The sequence below is a fragment of the Limulus polyphemus genome, unplaced genomic scaffold (genome assembly GCF_000517525.1).
Source record: "Limulus polyphemus unplaced genomic scaffold, Limulus_polyphemus-2.1.2 Scaffold1046, whole genome shotgun sequence".
NCBI classification, from domain to species: domain Eukaryota; kingdom Metazoa; phylum Arthropoda; class Merostomata; order Xiphosura; family Limulidae; genus Limulus; species Limulus polyphemus.
The window spans coordinates 113,397-134,353 of record NW_013666656.1 but is presented as its reverse complement, the minus strand read 5'-3'; the positions used below and the strand labels follow the sequence as shown (position 1 = coordinate 134,353).

General features: G+C 29.7%; 1 protein-coding gene across 7 annotated transcripts in view; it reads right to left on the bottom strand.

Annotated features, from left to right (window-relative positions):
• Positions 1-880: 880 nt before the first annotated feature.
• The window catches only part of LOC106461857 (MAP3K12-binding inhibitory protein 1-like), a 34,480-nt gene continuing 14,403 nt past the window's right edge, over positions 881-20,957 (bottom strand). For 5 of the 7 annotated variants that reach the window (XM_013921718.2, XM_022388933.1, XM_022388936.1 and 2 more), the window contains 7 exons: positions 18,616-18,711; positions 18,260-18,371; positions 15,599-15,676; positions 14,995-15,162; positions 6,072-6,166; positions 5,536-5,598; positions 881-1,784 (listed from right to left, as the gene is read on the bottom strand). In XM_013921718.2, the coding sequence (XP_013777172.1) occupies positions 1,710-1,784; positions 5,536-5,598; positions 6,072-6,166; positions 14,995-15,162; positions 15,599-15,676; positions 18,260-18,371; positions 18,616-18,711 (687 nt within the window). In that variant the 3' untranslated portion in view covers positions 881-1,709. The remainder of the gene's footprint in view (positions 1,785-5,535; positions 5,599-6,071; positions 6,167-14,994; positions 15,163-15,598; positions 15,677-18,259; positions 18,372-18,615; positions 18,712-20,957) is intronic. The other 2 variants (XM_022388931.1, XM_022388932.1) reach the window with 2 other exon arrangements.

Sequence of the window (20,957 nt, the reverse complement as noted above, 5' to 3'; positions counted from 1 at the left end):
AACTAGCTGGATCTGGCTGCATTCTGGCACCTTTTAAAATTTATAGACCCTACTCAACATTGCACCATATCGTTAACTTGCAAATTCATTGGTAATGAGACCATTACTAACTGGGGTGTACTGTACAAATGTTTTTTATAATATAATGTGCATAGAGGAGAGTTGAAAGTTTTTGTTATCATGTTCTGTAACCCATTTACTGCTAATTCATCGTATAGGATACAGTCCACCTCTGGCAGTTGAATGCAAGTGTGGAGTATGTAGTGTACGGCTTGCAAAATTTCCACACGTGTTTAGAGCAGCCGCAATCAATGGGTTAATAATCATAAAAACTAAATACATATTGGCTAATATATGAGAGAAAATAAACATAATTACAATAACTGTTGAAAAGCTTCTTTACGTCATGTTCACCTTTGTTTAGAAGAGCTTTTTTAGCTAGATTTCTTCTGCTTTTTAGTCAAGAAGATAATTTTTCTTAACAACTCAAGATAGTAGACTAACATGTACTCCTGGAAGGTTTTTGCTTCCTATAAATTTTAAGCAAAAGGTATCAGCTTCATATGCATATGGCTATATTGATGTACCTAAATCAAATCTACTTGCATAGAAATCAAAGCCATAAGACAATATAGAAAAATTTAAGTTAATCTGAAAGAACTTAGAAGACTTCATTCACTTTTAATAAGCTTTTGTGCAGGATGTGCTTTGTGGTTAAACAACTATTATGAAAAAATTAATATTCTTAGAACTTAAATATACTTAGTAATGCTATATTCAATTATAATTATGTATAATCCCCTATATTGTATGTTAAGGACATGTTAACAAAAACACCAAATTACAATGAAGGTGTATTTTGTTACTCATACTATGAAAATTGACATAAAAAGATTTTTATTCAATACACCAGCTGAAGCCTTCAACACAAAAAAATCAAAACTAGATGTGTTTTTACCAGCACATTGGGTTTCACATTTTATATCACACAATAAGTAAGACTAACAAGCAACACAAATAGCAACTCATCTACAAAGTAAATATGAAAATCAAAAAATTATTAAAATCACTGAAGGAAAAATTGGTCAACATTTAGGTCAATTAGCCTTTATTAGGTCATTTGACAAAACTTTTTTTTTGTAGCAATTTCATCAAATAAAGCTAACAGAACAATACTCAGTTTAATAAAACAATAAAACTCAAAAATGTTCAGAGGTACCTAATGAGATTTTGGGAAATACAACAAACACATAAAAAACACTTCTCTAGCTAAATTCACAATGATGTAAGATTCTCATACTTTCTGTATCACAATGTACACTTTACAGTCTGTTTTGAGCATGCATATTCCTCAGCATAACAACTTCAGGATCTACATATTTCAGTCACTGCCCAGAACAGGTATTTCTCAGCTTTCTTCTCAGCCTGTGTTCATAATTTTTTCAGTCTATTATTAGAGTGTAAGTACTACTCTGAAAGTATTCAAAATGTAAACTTCTCAGTCCATATTCAGAATGTATACTTCTCAGTCCATATTCAGAATGTATACTTCTCAGTAACTTATCATCATACATTTCTTAGGCTCTCCTTCAAGATGTTTCTTTTCACACTCAGTTCACAGCTCTTACTTATCATTTTAAATTATCATATCTGAGAAGTAAATTTTTAATATCTTTTTCAGGAATGTACATTTTACCTTAAGACGTATATTACTTCTCAGTCTTCCTTCTCAGAGTTTCTTGTAAAATGAATATCCTTTTTTCTATATCTGACATCTTCCAGTTCTACATAAGCAACAACATAACCATATGAAAGCACTATATTAAATTTACTTATAAAATGAACTAAATGTACTTAATGATGTCATTTGTTGGAAAAAATAACAACCTGGTATCACATTTTCATAGTATTATAATGCTACAAAAAGTTTAAACTTAGAGTTATTAAACTCATTTTAATCTTCAAAACTAACAGGAAAGGCAATATTATAACACTATCGGAGCTTCAGATTAAAACTATACAACAATAAAGATAAAGAGTGATTCTCACATTCTTTCTTCACCTACAATAAACATAACAGTTTCACATAAACCATCATTAAACTATCATATTCTTTCATTGAACAGTAGTAAACTGCTAATCCATGATGGATTAATCAATGGTGTAAATGATACTGCCAACCAGTTTTGACACACTATCTTTGGAGTATTAAAATGTGAAAAGGACGTAAGAATTGTAGAAATCAATAAATTATTAATTAATGTAGCAATACATGTGTGTGTGTATTTTTCTTTACTGATTTATTCATACATTTATTTTAAATCTTGGCCCAAAATATCATTCATACATCTCTGAAGGAGCAAATATTTGTTATTTTTATATCTGAGAGAGAAAACTTAGTGGTCTCAATTTTTTAAAAGAGCAAAAATTATCTCTTAGAATTTCACAATTTATCCCTATCATAGCTTTTTTTCCATTTTCTTATAAGTATTTCCTGTCCAAAATACGAGTGTTTATATTTTCATTAAAACTGATAATTACGTTATATATGTGATGTTGCATTTTTATGTTTAACATTTTATAAATGTTTCTAGCAGTACAAAAATACAAATTAATAACTGAAACCTCTTGTCACTTCATTTATATATAAATTGATATATTTAAACAGAAACTTAGATCAATATAATTTTATTTGGGGAAAAAAGAATTTACTATTTTCTGTACCAAAAAAATGTCCAAATTATACTTAAAATGTGTTCACCACACTGGACAATTCATAGGTTTATGGGAACATTTTGATTAACACAAAGTTACACAATGGCCTTATCTGTGCACTATGAGGAATTGAAACCCAGGTTTTAACATTATAAGTTTACAGAAACAAACCTTTAGAAATCAAATATAACAAATAAAGCTTTACTATTACAAATAAAGACAATATTTTTTTAATTTACTCACCTAAAATTATGAAAAGTGGAGATTTTTTAAATTAAAAGTTTCACAGATATGTGAACTTTTAACTAAAAATTAAAGACTTGCATCTTTGTTATGTCATTTTAACAGGATACAATATTAATTTTCCAAAACTATTTTAAAAGTACATTAACTCTATGAGACCCTGTGCATCAATTCAACACACCTGTTATATGATTTGTTTTTCTGCATAAAATAGGGTTGAAGCTGTATAATTACTTCATACAGATCATTTAACTTCTGCAAATATCTTATTTTCATATAAGGTATTTTTTATGAATTCACAGCTTTGAAATTTTGCAACGATTTCATTATGGTAAATTTTTTAAGAAACAATTAAAAAATGCTTACCTTTGTTGTAGATTTTAATTACTGATTTTTATACTTTCCTATAGTTTTTATTTTTATAAAGCTGTAAATTTTAGCTTTGTTTTGACTCAAAAAACAGCACACACTGTTTCACTGTATTTATAATCACTTGTATACATTATAAGTAACTTTTTTACCATACCAAAATTATAAACAAGCTGACATTTTTAAAAAAATTGTGAATCAGATGGTTTCATCTAATATATGTTATAAATTTTAAACCAGTTTTGTATTAATTTCAATATTTGTACTTTTATTTTTGGTGATTTTCTTTGCCCATTCAAGCAGTTACTTAGGCCAAGATGGAAAAACAAAACCTGATATGGTCAAGTGCAAAATGATTTAACTAAACATACCTCATCTTTTTCTACAAAAATATTTCCTTTCAACACCATAATTTATGTGAAGTACAAAATGATAAAGCATGCTTTTTGTGAGCTTTAAAAAAAAAGAAAAAAAAAGAAAGGACTGTACTTGTAGTGGAAGTTGTTTGCAAGCACCATTTCTCCTAGTAACATATCACCAAGCTAAGCTTAAATCATTTTGTTATTACTTCCATGCAAATCTCTGCTGAAATGAGTCTCTTTGACTTTTACAGTTGAAAAGATCAGAAAGGAAGCTTTCATGATGTGTTTAGGTCAGTAGCCTAAAGCTTCTGAGATAATTTCCTCACACAATGACAATTGAGGTTGAGAAACGAGAACTGGTCAAAATCAATAAAACTATACTTTTAATAAAGTTACAAGGAATAATTAATGCTGTTTCCTTGAAAACTATTATGAGTTTCCTTCTAGGAATCTATGAGTGTCATATCACACTCAGGAAAAATTCAAGAAATACACAAACACCAATGATTCGTTAGGAGCTTACTGAAATCAACCCAAAATCAAAATGGTGTCATTTTGCCCTCAGGAGTTGAAGAATAAGAAAAAAAAAAGAGGGATAGTGGTTTGGAAAACAATACTTGAATATCGAGTCTTTAGAACTCTGCTAGATTAATACGATAACTCCAAATATTCCGCAATCACCGACCAAAATAACAATATCATAATCACTGCAATATATTTACATGTGTAGTAAAGTGACAAAATTACTAAATTTTTGTAAAGCATACACACTTTCAATGTGACATCTTCATAACCACTAAATATATATACAAAACATACTCCTTTTTTTTTAAGACATCAGTAGGTGTTAGGAATATTATTATGTTTTTTATGTTTTATAAACACCTTTATTTTTTAAAACAGTAAAAATAACACATGAAAATTTTTATGTGTATAGCTTAGCTTGAGAAAACTGTACAATATTTTAAAATTAAATATATATATATACATATATTCTAAGCATAAAAATTGTTAACACAGATCATATGGTAGAATTAAAAGTTCAAAATACTACAGTTACAGTTTTTGAAGCAGCCATATCACATACGTGCTACATTTTTCCATAGACAATCAGTGGACCTTTCTAACTCATAATTTCTTTAGTCTGGTTGTTATATGTTGAAAATATTGTCTGTCAAAGAAGTAGATGATATTTTTGTTTTTATCTTGTAAATTAAACTTAACTATTTAGATTATATTTTGACAGAAATTTCACTTTATTATATTCTTTTTACCTTTGAAGATATTACATTTATTTTTCTTAAACATAGAATACGCAACTTGTAGTAAGTACATTGGCTCTTAAAGAATTGTTAAACAAGAGATAAAAGAAATAATAATAAAAAGAATTAAACCATAATACAAAGAAAATTAGTTATAGTTTGGTAATTCTGAAATTGCTGCAAACCATATTGCAATCCAAATCATTCCTACACCATAAAGTGTAAATGATCAGATTTGTGGTTAAAAACAATAAATATTAAATAACAAACTTTAATAAAAACATATCCTATAAATTAAACAAAAGTTTTCAAAAATGCATGCTTCATGTACTGCCAGAAACACAACTTACAATGACGTTTCCTCTCAGACTGTACTCAGGTATTTACAATTATCAATGACATCAGTTACATCAAACACATGTAACATCTGCCAAATAAAATAAATGTAAAGTAATTCTAGCAAGAGTCAAATGTCGTCTGTTATGAATGTATTTCACATGAACACAAAACTTGTATATATATGAATATAACATTTGTTTTACTACTGCTTGAAAACAAATTAATTACAGTGTAATTTTACCTACTTCATACTTTCTTTCCACTTCAGTTTTATTTTTGGAGTTTCCCTCACTGTGTACTGATGGAACCTAGCAAGCAGTGAAAAAATAAAACAAATTTAAATTAACCTTAGCACAGATTCCATAAGTTAAAAGAAACAATTTAATATATGCTGATAATTAACACAACTTCTGTCCACTGTACTGTAACAGTTATCACATTAGATTAATATTTAGAAAGTATTTTGGGAGAGAATGAAACAGTATTATACAAGCTGTGGAATTTATAAAGGTACATTAATGTGAATATGTTATCAGTGTTGTCCAATAGACAATTACAAAACATTACATTGTTCATATAATTAAATTCATAATTTGTAAGACAAATAAAAAAGCAGCAAAATATAAGGTTAAAAATTTAATACTTTAGTAAAAATAAGTACAATTTATGTTAAAAATACTTACAATTAAAGTGTACTTCAAGTGTACTCTGTTTGTCAGAGAATATTAAAAAGTTGACAATGAAAAGTTTAGTAAAGGATTAGAATAAATATTCCTCTTACCACACTCATGTAACTTGGAGACAGACCTTCTAAGAACAAAATTTTATCTTCTAATACCTTCAGTCTTCGGTAAACATCCTGTGACACTGGCTGACCTACAGAAAAACCAAATTTCTCAAAATTTTTAATGTTTACCTATACAAAGATTAGATTTTTCAAAAGTATTTAATTGTAGAATTGACTAAGGTTCCAGTTTTCTTTTTAAACACATTGCTTTAAATTATTCATACATTAAATTGCTTTTGATCCAATGACTTTCTTGGTTACAGGATCCCTAATAACATACTAATCAAATAAAAGGATTCAAACAAAAAGTACATATAAAATTTCAACTACCACAATAACACTGAACATCTATGTATTTACAATGAAAAAGTGATTTAACTCAATGTTTCATAAGAGACAAAAATTACTTAATGTCATGCAACATGCTGTGTCATCTTTTATAGGAATATACAAAGTTAATTCCAGAGCCAACAGTATGTATAAAAATAACATTGACAATTATGAAAATGACAGAATCTAGTGATGACTAGAAAGACATGAAATAGTTAAAACTGAAGATCACTTATCTGTTGATAAAAATACTAATTTACTATAAACTTAGTTGAATACTGATAGCTAAAAAGTTATGTTTACACTGATGAAGAGCTGAAAGTGAATTTGCCAAAAAATAATGTGGAGTGGTTTACATCAAGGTATCAGCCAACTGGGAGATCGTTATCAGCAAATGTTTGCAAAGACAGATCAGGTCCAACTAGATATGTATGAGGAAATACTGACACAGCATCAGCTGCATTCAATCTCTTCTTAAAGAAGAGCATTACAAAGGAAATACTGAAATGAACAAAGAAGGAAGAACAATGTATATTGATATAAAGATGGAATCATCTAGATTCTAATGATTGCAACGTTTCTTCAGTGTACTGGTGCTAGCTGGTGTTTAAATTCAACAACAACACAACTAAATATCTTTGGAATCAGAACAACTGGAAACTATTTTTCCACATGTAATGACACATGATAGATTTCATCAAATTTCAAGATGTCTTCAAGTGACTACTACCAAAAATGAAGAAACAACGAAAAATAAAAGAATATAAAAAGCATCTTCAATGAATGGGAAGGCTCTTCTTCAATTATCTATGAGCATTGATTACACTATTAGTCTTGTAAACTACTTGATTAATGTCACAAAAATAATTAACTAATCAAAATTAATGTTTACGGTTATTACTCTTTTCAATTATTTCAACAATCGATTAATCAAAATTATAATTAAATCAACTTTCATGAAAATAATCAACTAATCAAAACTATTTACTCTGATTATTACTGTTTTAAATTATTTAAACTCTTCAAGTAAGCAAAATATTATCATTATGTTATGATTTGAATATCTCTGGTTCAATTCCCATTGGCACTAAACTTGCTCACCCTGCTTTGTTCTTTTAAAGCTACTAAGGCTATCTGCCACTAATTTTGAACTGTTGACTAAAGTGATCTTTGACAACTAGCTGGCAGCATCCATCATCAGATCTCTGGCTACTTAAGTATTCAATAAAGTGCAGATTCACTGTTTCTTTTACACTGTTTTATGTTTCTAATTTATAATTACATAACTGTATTTCTTAATGTTGCATAAGTGGATGTGGATCTAAAAAAGGTGTTCAAGGAAGCCAAACCTGCCTCACCCATTTTGTTTTAGAAATTAACAACTATTCATTTAATGTTGTACGACTAGGCACAGATGTCGGGGGGCTCAAGCCCCCCCTCCTCCATTTTCTTTTCTTTCAGAAACTTATAAAAGCAGCCATTTACCCTTACACTATCATAGTGCATGAAAAAGAAACATTAGATGTCAGTATTTTAGAAGGATTGTTATTAATTACCATAAAATGTTTTGAGGTGTCCTGAAATCAACACAGCTGCAATCAACTGCAATCCATTTAATGCCTCAGCCAATAATTTATTTTATCTAAGTTAGTATAACAATACGAATGTCAATTAGATTTTCATGCCTTGCCTTTTTTTTTCCAGGCACACTATCAATGTGTCTAGGCTTTACAGATTTGGTTTCATCAAAGTTAGTATTGTTTAGGACATTTGTAGCTCTTATATCATAGACTTGCTATAGAATCAATTTTTCATCATATAAAAGTTACAATTCCCATGAGAAAATAAGTGAATACACAAGTGGTATGACTGTAACAACTTTATAAAAATAGTTTGAAAACAAGCATCCTGTTTGCCAGTGTTCCAGATTTTCTTTTTAAATATGATTATAAATAATTACAACTAATTAATCTTAATTAAAAACTTGAAATGTTTGTTGTTAACCATTTTTATTTTCATATCAATCACATATTTAGAAATAGATATAAACTTTGAAATTGTTGGAGTGTAGCTAATCATTTACCGAGTAAATTCATGTTACTTTGACTTATTTTGGTATCATACCATTGTAAAAATGAAACATTAATTCAGCTAGTATATTGAAGTTAAACACTATATTATCTGCATATAATTTCTAATTTTATTCTTATTCATTTGATTTTAGATTTAGGCTACTTGAAAAATATCAAAATGTACAAGGTTTTTACTTTGGCTAAGTACTCATTTGCCTAATAAATACGTTATGATTATTCATTTTCGTTCATCGATTACAAAGCATTTGAGCAATTGCATAGTTATAGATACAACACTTAATTATATCAATTTTAAACAGAAACATGGATAAAATGTTATTATTTTCTTGTACAAACAGATTTTTATATATGTATAAAATCCCACATATTTCAGTAAATTATATATAAATATACAAAAATAGTGAAGTGACACAAAAAAGAATTGCATCTGGGATACAATAATGGCCAGTTTTGGTCAGACAGGTAAACATCAATCACATTATTACAGATATAATATGCTAGTGCATATTTTAATATGTTTAAAAACTGGTGAAATATTAGAAACCAATAAGCCAAACATTTCTGATAAATATTATGTAAACTGTATTTATGTATTAATTATGTATTAGCATATTATTGCATAATTATTTGTCCGAGTCCTCTGTCCTCCACACTAGATCCAGCAGAATGCTTCATTTTGATATGTTTTAACATTGCTTCCACATTTTCCCTGTAACTATGCTCTGTAGAGCACAGTAAACATTGTACTTCTCTGTTGCTCTTCATATCCAAACGTACGTAAACAGGACTTTGCTTATTTCAACTCGCAAAGACCACATTGCTGTAGCCTGGTAAGTTTCAAATCAATTTATATATCTCTACACTGCTGATGTTGTCAAAAGAACAGTTCTAACTAAGTGATTAAACTATAATTTCTGACACTAATTGCTATATTTAGAAAACCCAACAATTGTTTTTGGCATTTTTTTGTTTAGTTAATTATATATATACATATACACACACACACAAATAAAAAGCATTCGCAACAAGACTAAAAAGACCATTAATTCTTTTTTCCATTACCAATCCTTGTCATTCATTAACTTATAGTGTACAATGTCTGTGGTCATAGCTTTTAAGTGCAGTGGGGATATTCTAGCTATCACACAAGATCCAAATGCACACATAAAACATGTCAGCAGTTATGGAGAAACAGTTAATGGTTAGGAGTTGAGTGCTTGAACCCACAGCACCTCAACTCCTATTGCCTTTCACTGTCTGCAGCCAGTTGTGGGAAGGGAGTCACCATTAATATTAAGACATAACAATAACCTTGTAGTAGAAGTAACCACCCTATATTTCTACATTTATAAGACTCCCTCTTTAATAATTATTTCAAAGTGATCTTAAAAAGAACTAACAACCATGCCTTACTAGTTTGTAATAATTACTTCTCCTCTCTTTCTCTTGAAAAATGTGTTCAAGTATAAAATAAATAATGATTTACTTATTTTATAGATAGATAGATATAATATATTCATAATTTCAAGTACCTTGTTGCCTGTCAAAATCTAATATTCTGTTTGGTAGTAATATATATTTGTTAAACATATAACTTATTAGTAATATTAATAATTATAGAAATAAAGGGAATTTTTTCAAAACTGAGTGGCAAAATAACATATTTTTATAAATGGAAGGGTATGTCGAAACATGAATCTCTCCATTTGCCATGAGACAAAAGTAGAAAGAAAACAATGGAAGAATCTCTGTGTAGCCATTACTTTCTTAATATTGCAAACTTTAATTCCTTAATAAATTAAGCAAAATATAAAATGTTTGACACTTGGCTAATTTTTAAACTCTAAACTATTAATGCCCTATCATAAACATGCTTATAAACATGAAAACAATACTGAATTGATTGAAATAACAAGTCTGTAAAATAATGATATTAATTTTATATTCATTAAAGGTAAAATTGAAAATATAATCTGTGATGTAGAGGCCTATAATATTCTTTGATTTGCCATACCCTCTGCTATGAGCTGCAGGTACACCTATTCAAAACTCATCAGCACAGCTTGGGTCAGAAAAATAAAGAAATACAGTAAGTTCTCTTATAATGGTCATGTGTATGTAATATTTATGGATTTTTTAAGTTATTTTTAATACGTGATTTACTAACCTAGAGAAATCTTTAATCCCATCACAAAAAAGTTGGTACACTGTACAATACTGAATAATGAATTTGGGGAAATGCTCCATTATTATTCAAATACCTAAATTAATTGAGGCTACTAAATGTTGAGCTACAAAGGATTGTTTGTTTCTTTTGAATTTCGTGCAAAGCTACATGAGGGCTATCTGCACCAGCCATCCCTAATTTAGCAGTGTAAGACTAGAGGGAAGGCAGCTAGTCATCATCACCCACAGCCAACTCTTGGGCTACTCTTTTACCAACAAATAGTGGGATTGACCGTCAAATTATAATGCCCCCATGACTGAAAGAGCAAGCATGTTTGGTGTGACGGGGATTCGAACCCACGACCCTCAGCTTGCGAGTCGAACACCCTAACCACCTGGCCATGCCAGGCCCAAAGCTACAAAGGACTTAGAATTTAAAAACTCCATAAATATTATAAGTCTAGACAATAACTTTAGACAATATTGTTGCAATAGGTGACAGTTAAGTGAATAAAGCTATCTTTTGTTTCTAAATACTAAACAGTTCAGTTGTGTTACATGTATGACACATTTTCACGTACAAATTTTTGGTTTACAAAATAAATTTACCATATCTTATTCTGCCTGAAGTCTGAAGATTGGATGACCTCTGGCTTTTCATATCTTATTACTACTTGATAACACTTTTTCAGACAAATTTTAAAGTAAATTGTATATGTTAATTCTAATTATGTTTCAGCAATTTTCTGACATGAATTTAGTGTAATTCATGAAGAAAAATAAAAAGTTCATGTTTTCATTTCTGCAAATATGCATAGTTTTGCCTGTTAACAAAACAGCACACATGTTAATTTATTTCAGCCCATCCAAAAGAATAATGATTTTTGCTAAGAATCTATCACCCCTTTAGAATATATTACCCATTTCTTGATATTCAAGCATTTCCCTTAATTTTTATACGTGGCTTGGTTGAAACCTTGTTTTGGTGCTATGTCAAACTGTTTGATCATTTACTAATGAAACACAGCTTTGTAAAAACTTATAAAGAAAGTTCAAATATGATTGGATAGAGCATAAATTAAACTATCATAAAATAGAGAAATATACAAGTTTATGATATTTTTTAAATTTCTGTAAATGTTCCTTTCAGTTCTTTTTATTTGTGAATTGTGGTATTATTTGAAAAGCTGTTTGAAAGCTACAGAAATTTTCTTCAATGAGATGACACCAGATAACTTGGGATAAGGTAAGCTTGTACAGTTTAGGGACAGGTTAAATGAGTAACAAAGAAAATATATTAAAAGTTTAACACAGTAACAAATGTACAATGTTTGGAGAATGTTTTGTCATCATTAAGTACAATAAGTTTACGTAGACACAGGAATATACATATAGCATGAAACAAAGAAGTTACATGACATGGAAATTGTTTAAGGCTTAATACAGGTATTTTGTTGATGTTTGGATCTTTGTTGAAGTATAATGTTTTTACTTTTTAGTAGATATACTGTAGTTTTATTGAGTTGCAATGTACATGTTTTTTGTATTCTTACTATGTTCACCAAATAAAATCATCATCAAATCAAATAAGTTTAGTTAAGTTTACTGTTTAGTAAGTGTGATGGCAACTGCAAAATATTCCGATGGCTTAAATCTTTATTGAAGATTATTTTTATGTTTATCCTATTCAAGCAATGTACTTCAATAAATTGGTTAACTGGCTACTTAATGACTTCCAATTGTGATATCTTTTAATTATAAACAAAAACATTATTACCCATATTTACAATAGTAAAACATATTTTCATTATTTTAAATTTATTTGAGTTACAGAAGATCAATTTAGGATTACTGAAAGTTTATTTTATAGATAAACATAATAGTGACTGTGTGGTCGTACTTACTCAATATTAGTGAGTCATTCGTCAAGTGGGGAGTGTCCAAATTATTTGAAAAAATTGGTGGCAAAATATCTTTTAGACAAAAAGTGTTTTTTGAATATTGCACAAATGGTAATGTTAAGAAGATGTCTATCATATAAAACCCAACATAATTCTAAAAATGTTACTTAAAGAAAACCAAAACAATAATAATAATACCATGTTAGAATATCGCAGTGGTCGATAGTATTACAAAGCTAGCACACTCATGGTTTTTTCTTTTTATACTTGTACGAGTGTGTGCAAATACTGTTAACTTAGTTATAGACCATTAAAAAATATGACAATTGATGAACAACTAGTAAAATTTCATGAAAGATGCCCTCTCAAACATTATGTTTCAACCAAACCTTGAAAATATGGCATCAAAATATGGGCTTGCCATGACAGTCATACATATCCTTTGTTTATAAAATGCAAATGTAAATAGGAATAAAAGGATAATAAAGAGAACAAAACTAATGAGAGGGTGTCATATTGGACACGATCCAATATAATTTGTGATAATGTCTTTACAAGTTTGAAGTTGGCAAAGAAATTACTGGGCCTTTAGCTATAGTTGCTAACAACACTTGGTAAAATACACTAACAGAGCTGAAATGCCATTTGAAGTGGTCTCCATAAAAGGATGTGCAGAATTCAAATAAATTTACTTTCATTGCTTTGCTACACAAATTTCAAATTGTCTGAAGAATGGAACAGTAATTATGCTGCCAAGTATTATGTATGGCCAGCCATAAATTGACATATGGAGTGAACACTGTTGGTCAAACGTTAAAGATCTACTCAGTTAGAAGGAGGCAAACACATAGCCAGTTGTTATTTTCTACATCATATTAGATGTAGGCTGCCTTGATGCTTTCTTTTTTTTGGCAAATTCATCTTGACTCCAATAAGAATAAAGGAAAGTCACATAAGAGACCTTTTTCTGTAGGAGAGAGAGGAAAAAGAAAAATACATCAAAACAAAAAAGATGGTGACAAAGTCCAACAGATTTTAACAACACCTGCAAAATCAGAGACTGCCATTACAAGAAAGTGTGGTCATTACGAGTTCAACTCACGAAAAATAGACACAAACTGCTGGTAGAGATGTTAAAAGTGCCAACATTTGGTGTGTAGAGTGTTCCAAGATATTTGTTATGGCTGAAGACATTTTCTGATTTTTAAATCAAATGTTAAAGCTTTACAATGTCGAATATTACTAAGCTAAGCAACGATTTTCAAAAATAAAAGTAGTTAGAAACTATAAATAGTGTAACTTCTCATGTATAAATGCATGGGATCCATGTTGATACCACAGGTAATGAACAGTGTAAAAAATTTTGGTAATTTGAGGATTGATAAACACAGTCTCACCTATTAAAAATCAGATTTTTCAAAAGTTTTAAAAAAAAATACTTACTGTCAAAAAAATCTCAAACCTGTATTTTTACTGTAAGTTACTGGTTTATAGCATTAAGTGCACTTTTGAGATGTCAAAGCTCATGTTTATTTTCTTAGTTAATTTATATCTGTAGCTTGTAAGTTTTATTATTTAAAAAACTATTTTATAATTGTGATCATCCATTTAGCACTGTAAATTTGAACTTAGTAATCACTTTCAAGAAACGTGGTTTTTTGTGTAGGTGAGCCATTGTCTATTACAGTTTACAGAAAACTGTAAGTCACTAAGTGCACTTAATGCTATAAACCAGTAACTTACAGTAAAAATACAGAAGTGCACTTAATGCTATAAACCAGTAACTCACAGTAAAAATACAGAAAAATTATTGTGCAGGAAGCTATACAGTGATCACTGTTAAGAAAAATGTCTTTATTGTATGGTAGAATTCAGCAGTTTGGAATGTCTGTTTGTTTTAGCACAAAATTACACAATAGGCTATCGGCACTCTGTGCACTGCATGGAATGAAACCCTGTGTTTAAGCATTGTAAGTCCAAATACCTACGATTGGGGGACAAGTTTTGGATATGTGCATTTCTTTTGAGAATGGAATGAATGCCTTGTATAATGTTTTTTAATCTTACATTTTCTCCTTACCTACTGGTTAAACACAGGGATAAGTAATATACTGGATAAACAAAATTATAACTGATATTCTTACTGGTATGGTCAAACACTGAATAATGCAATACAAGTTAGAAAACAGTGTCAAGTATTCAATATATGCCTAAATTCTTTATTGGCTGCTCTCTTTAAACACAAATCTTTGTTTTGTAGAATAAAATTAGAGATATAACTTTTGAGTTAATGTAATATCACTTAGTTCAGGTTTGTTGTTTTGAATGAATGAATTTCTATTTTCGTTTTACTCAGAAAAGTTCAAGTTTTATGACATTTATAAAAAAAAAATGGATCTTGTTTTAATAACAATCTACTTTACCCACCAGCTTTGAGCTTCAAATGGGATTCTAAATTTCTTAGCCTTTCTTCCACACTCTCAGGCATATCAGAGTCTTGGTACACTATATGTTCAGAACTCTCTTGTCTTTTATTATCAATAACTTGATGATGTAGTTGGGTCTGGGGTCCCCACTTATTATCTACCCTAGAAACTAAAACAAACTTTTTTAGTTCAAAATGTATATTGACAATCAAAATCACAAGTTATAATTTATCCTGAAATAACTTACCATTTATAAAACATATATAAGAAATTAATTAATCAAAATTCTCCTCTTTATAAGATCCTTCCAAAAAAAAAAAGACAAACAAATATTTTTTGTATATTTCTTTTGATAGGTATGTAACTGATAACTTACAATATATTGATTGTATTTTTGCATTATTATAGAGAAGTGTAGACTTAAATCACATCTTATGTGAAAAAGAACACAAAGTCATGATATTACAAAGCCAACATACAGACATAACAATAAATGGATTTAAAAAAATATATATTAACTTTAAAAATCAAAGAATAATACAAAACTCTCGTTAAAAATTCGTAATTGACCATCACAAGAAACACATTAAAAAGAAATTATTTACCTTTAACACGATTTTTACCCACAGACCTTGGTATCAATGGTGCATCAACTCTAGCACATGTAGTTCTTTCTCCATCTTCTGCAAAGTATCAAAAGACACATTTGATAAATTATATAGCATGGGTTATTCTTACCAAAATATTTTGAAATCATACTTATCTAGTATTTCTAGTAATCATTCTCAATGTAGATTCTAACTTGCAAATTCTAGAGAAATGATTGAAATAACAAGCAATAAAAGTGAGAAATCACTATTATTTATCAACCATATATAAAAGTGCCTAGAAATCAATTATCATACAAACGTAAATATGCACAGCTGCACTCGTTATGTTACAATATCTGCAGGTATTCAATCACATAAATCTTTCTTCGATTTCCCAAAACAAACTGATAATATGGTAATATTACATTACTGAAATTAATTTATTCCATAATATTCTCCCTCTTCAATTGGAATTATTCATTTCATATACGTATTTGAATTGCCTTATTTCCTGGATTTTGGAATAAGGCTTTCTTATTTTGACCCGAGTTAGTGAATTCAAGTAAATAATCAGTTTTCTTAAGAACTAATAGGAAACAATAACTTCTTTCAAAGATACAATATCCTCCTGTTTGATAGGCTGCAGAAATGTCCAAAAATCATGTTTATCTGCACAGGAAAAAATGTTAGGTCCAAGTACAATATTTTTGAAATACACAATTTCTACTATAGATAATTTGACACATTTATCTCCATGTTTTTGGGCTTACATTTTTTTCTCTTGAAGTACTCAGTACATTAATACAAGTTTTATAGTATTTTTAGTTGTTTTTTTCCACACAAAAAAATTAAACCCAGATATTTTGTACTACATATGAAGGATTGACTCAAATCTTTATACAAAAATATTACATTTACTTACAAAATTAATTCAAATTTTATATCACATTTTATTTGCTGAAAAGAAACAAGTACAACTGATATAGTCTGTGCACTTGGTCATACACATCATCAGATCAGTTCCATTTATACAAAAACAAGAGTTTAGAATTTTTCAGCATTCCTATCCACCCACACAACCAAGTTACTTAAGGTCAGCTCAATACATTTATCAATGCAAATGTCACAAGAGATGATAAACGTGTTCTTGGACTAATTTTATGGTGTGCACAACAAGCTTAACAATACAATAAGTACAATTCAAGGTTGGGCACATCCTGTTCACTCAGAACATCTAAATACCACTCTCTGTACTGGAATTTTATCTCATTATATCTAAATAAAGTCTTATTCACATTCTGTGTTATATAAGAACTAAAGCTGTAATATATGCATATCACAATTGTACAAAGCATCACAAAGGCTGAAGATAATTTCAAATAATAAACTTTTATATAATTGATACTTGAAACTGTCGGTACTTGGTGAAACTCCATAATTACATAATTGAATAAAAAACAAAGACAATTGTACGTTTCACAAAAACTTCATTTATTCATGATCATGGTTTTGCCAGTACCTGGTGATGCCTTTACTAGTGAATCTATGGTTTTGGATAAATGAAGATTTTTGTGAAATGTACACCTGTCTGTTTTTTTTTTAATTCTGTAATAAACTTTTAATTGGGCCAAAAGTAAATATTTCTTCTATTAAGACTTGGAATGACAATAAAGCCTTCTTATACAATGTAATTTTTGTCACACGTTTAATACTTTAATGACAGAGTACATAATACTGTGTATCTATTTTCTTCAGGAAAAGTTGCATATGTATCATAAAGGGTTATTTATTGACCATACTTCACTTTTAGAAAAAATGGTCTTCTTCTTGCATGTTATATAACTATTAATATGAGTAGACACTTTCTACACTGATTTTGGTACTAGCCAATGGCATGACAAACTGTAAAGAAGATCTGACATAAGTAATTCTTCTGTTAGAATTACTGCAGCAGTTTCTGGCTCATGTCCAGTGTTTTAATTGAAAATAATAAAAGGAAAAGAAGAACACTGAAGTTACTAATGTAAATCAAAGAGACTACTTATATCATCCATCATGTGAGAAGAAAAAGAAGTTTTATTACAAAATGAAAGTCTCTTCTATTTTCCCAGTTAGGACACCAATCAACCTAACACAAAAAATTTTATGTATCTAGTATTAGCTTTAATTTTTAAAAACAGTCTAAGTGTAAGCAAACTCTAAGAAGGTTTTAAAATAAAAATGGAACAGGAACAGAATTCAACGTAAAAATTTTTATTTGAAGAAACTAGTGGCCAACGACTGAAAGAGTCCAGTATTTGTCTTGTTATATAACAATCAGAATGCATTATTGAAAACTGCATCATATACAATATTAATAATCTTTTCTTGAAGTTTATAATATGTAGATAATTTTTTGCAAATAGCTCTTATGTAGTTCCTTCATATACAAAAAACTTTATGTGTAACAAAGCCCAAAAAAAGTTGGAGAATGATCTTTGCAGGCAACTTTTCATAAATAATTTGATTGTTTATATGGGAAGTTCTATTTCTGGAACAAAATAGAAACATTGACACTATGAAAGTATTTCAACCATATGACCTAACTTAAAATAGTGTAACATGCTAAATTAAGTCCCCACTAACACTCTGCTCAACTTGCTTTTAGGGTTTAGAACTAAAATAAAAATTCATTACCCCATGATTGGTTATATTCTTCTTCAAGAGCATGATTACAAAACTCCCGTAAATTCCATTCGTCAACCTCTTTCCGTTTTCTGCTAATAAATGCCGTGATTCTTCTTTCCAGCTATATGCAAAAATATGCATTCATAGTGATATATTATGCCAATCAAATGTATGAAATGAAAACTTATAATACTACATAAATAAGCAAAAAACTTTGAAACTACATAACATAAATTTGTTCAATAGGCAAAATGTTATACTAAACAATTAAACAATGAATAATCAAAAGTATACTCTGAAACATCATACAGATGAGTTTCCGCTATTGAATATATTTTAGTCTATGAAATAAAAGTGAAAATTACCTCATTCCTACTTGCCTTGATCTGGATTAACTCAGCATTATCTTCATCAACTTTCCTTGCTTCCATTTGTGGGATAGGAGACACTGCTATACTGTCCTAGATCATTAAAACCAAGTCAATTTTTTTGCATACAATTTGGTATATAAATAGAATTATAAAATTTAACAACTTATTCAAATATGAAGTTCCCGGTTTTTCTTAGGTGAGGAATGAAAGGACTGACACAATTTTTTTCTTTTAAATTTTGAAAGTATTCCTGTAAGAAAATTGCAAATATCTGGCAATTAGTTTTATTTAAGTTTTTTGTGTCTCTGGTTATGAACTAGAATCTATTTGCACAAGTATTTTCACAGTCACATTGTTTATTTGCTTTGTTATTGGAAGTTTTAAAGTAGTTTAAATTTCCAATATGCTTATGATGTAAGGTTGTGAGGACTATTTGTAATATGTCCACAGTTTAATATATATACATATATAGCATTTGTTTTTCCAGTTGGTTTTCAGTATTTTTCTAAACACATAAAATAATATTTAGTCTCTCGTTATTACAAATATTAACACATTTCTAAACATAGTTTGTACTCATGCATATTTTGTTCTGAACAATTAACAAAAACACGTTAAAGTTTTTCTGGTAGCTGGAGTATTTTTATTATTATTTTTCTTTAGTTGATATTTCGTGTCTGTTAATTTAATTACAAAAGTTAAATCTAAGACATTTTTTTTTCAGGAGAGTTTTGAAAGCATGAACTGAAATTTTTATGTATAATTATTAATTTGATATTTTGAAATAATATGTTAATGCAACCAAAATTTGTTGTAAAATGCAGACAATTACTAAATTTCAAATATAGTAAAAATAGTTGTTCAGAAAAAAAAGTACTTCATGGATTTCTTTATTTTTTCTTTAAATCTACCTCATTATTAAAAAATATTCAACTATCCTACGAATATTTTTATAGACCAGGAAGCATTTCTGTACAAAACTACATCATAAATGATAAAGTTTTTAAGAAACTAATTGGCTACAAATTTCTTTTTCACTTTTTTATGAGAAAACTTTGATGTTTATGATAAATTTTTTGACACAGTAAATGCACATGGTTATCACTTATTGAATATTCCTTAGCTTGTAGAAATAAAATGGGCTTAGAGAAGGTCTTTCATTTCTGTACTAATTTTCTTATACTGAAAATGTATTTCCAATAGGTACTTACCTTCTCTCACAGAATTAGCTATACTTCTTCAGTCCTCTGTATGCAAACTTTTTATTTATGCATGCCACAAACCTTCTGCTCCTCCCCCTGTTTGAATTACAAGATTCCAACATGTCTCTCATGAAAATCATCATGCGTCACCTTCTCACCAATAAGAGCATGACATGCTCACGTGACGCATCTGATTCCCTCTACACTCCTCTACCGAACTATCACTTCGAAGTTTGGCAGAAAATTTCAGTGCCTGAGAAAAGTGGGGAGGAAGGGTGGGAAATGTGTAAGGAGGTAAGTACCTATCAGAAATATATTTTCAGTGTAGGGAAACTATAACTTCTGATACTGTACTTACCTCGTCTCTCAAGATTAGCTAGAATCCCACATTGAGAAGGACAGGTGCGAGGGAACAGCAGAAGTACCTCCCTGAAAGCATCCAAAGGATACCCCTGATAATGAGATATACAGATTCAAAGATCAGAAGAGGGCGAACCGCACCACTTCTGAGCCAGGTATGCTCTTTGTCCATATGTGGAATGTGTAAGATATAAGGGCAGAAAATGAGAGGAGTACATCCAAGTGGGAGAGAATGTGGTAGGAAAGTGATCCTAACCAAAGAAAGATATTGTAACTCAATCCCACAAGAGAAAAGTGGGTAACAAGAATGTGCCCTTGGTTGTAGAGAGACTAGGACATGGCAGACTGTACTCAGTAAAGCAACTACATCCAAAACCTCCTCATGGTGTACTGACATCCACATGAGGCTAGGATGAGGATTATACCGCTTTCACCTCAAACCCAAGAACCAGGGATTAAGACCCACACCGATTCCTGGGTATGACACAAGGACCAGCTCTAATCTATCAGCCAAGTAAACTGACATCTGATGTTGCAAGGATGTCCATCACATGGAATCAACTCCCTCAACCGTGGTACAGGCCAGGACCATCCAAAGGCAATAACATCCCCATAAGAAGAGAATGAGGGATAGTCAAGGATAGAACCATAACAATCCTACATACCACTGCTGTGACTCACAACACAGATGGAGGAAATCAAGGGAGGAAGATAAATAATCCAAACCCGTGTGAGGACTTGGTTGATTGGTTCACTCTAATCCAAAACCTCCTC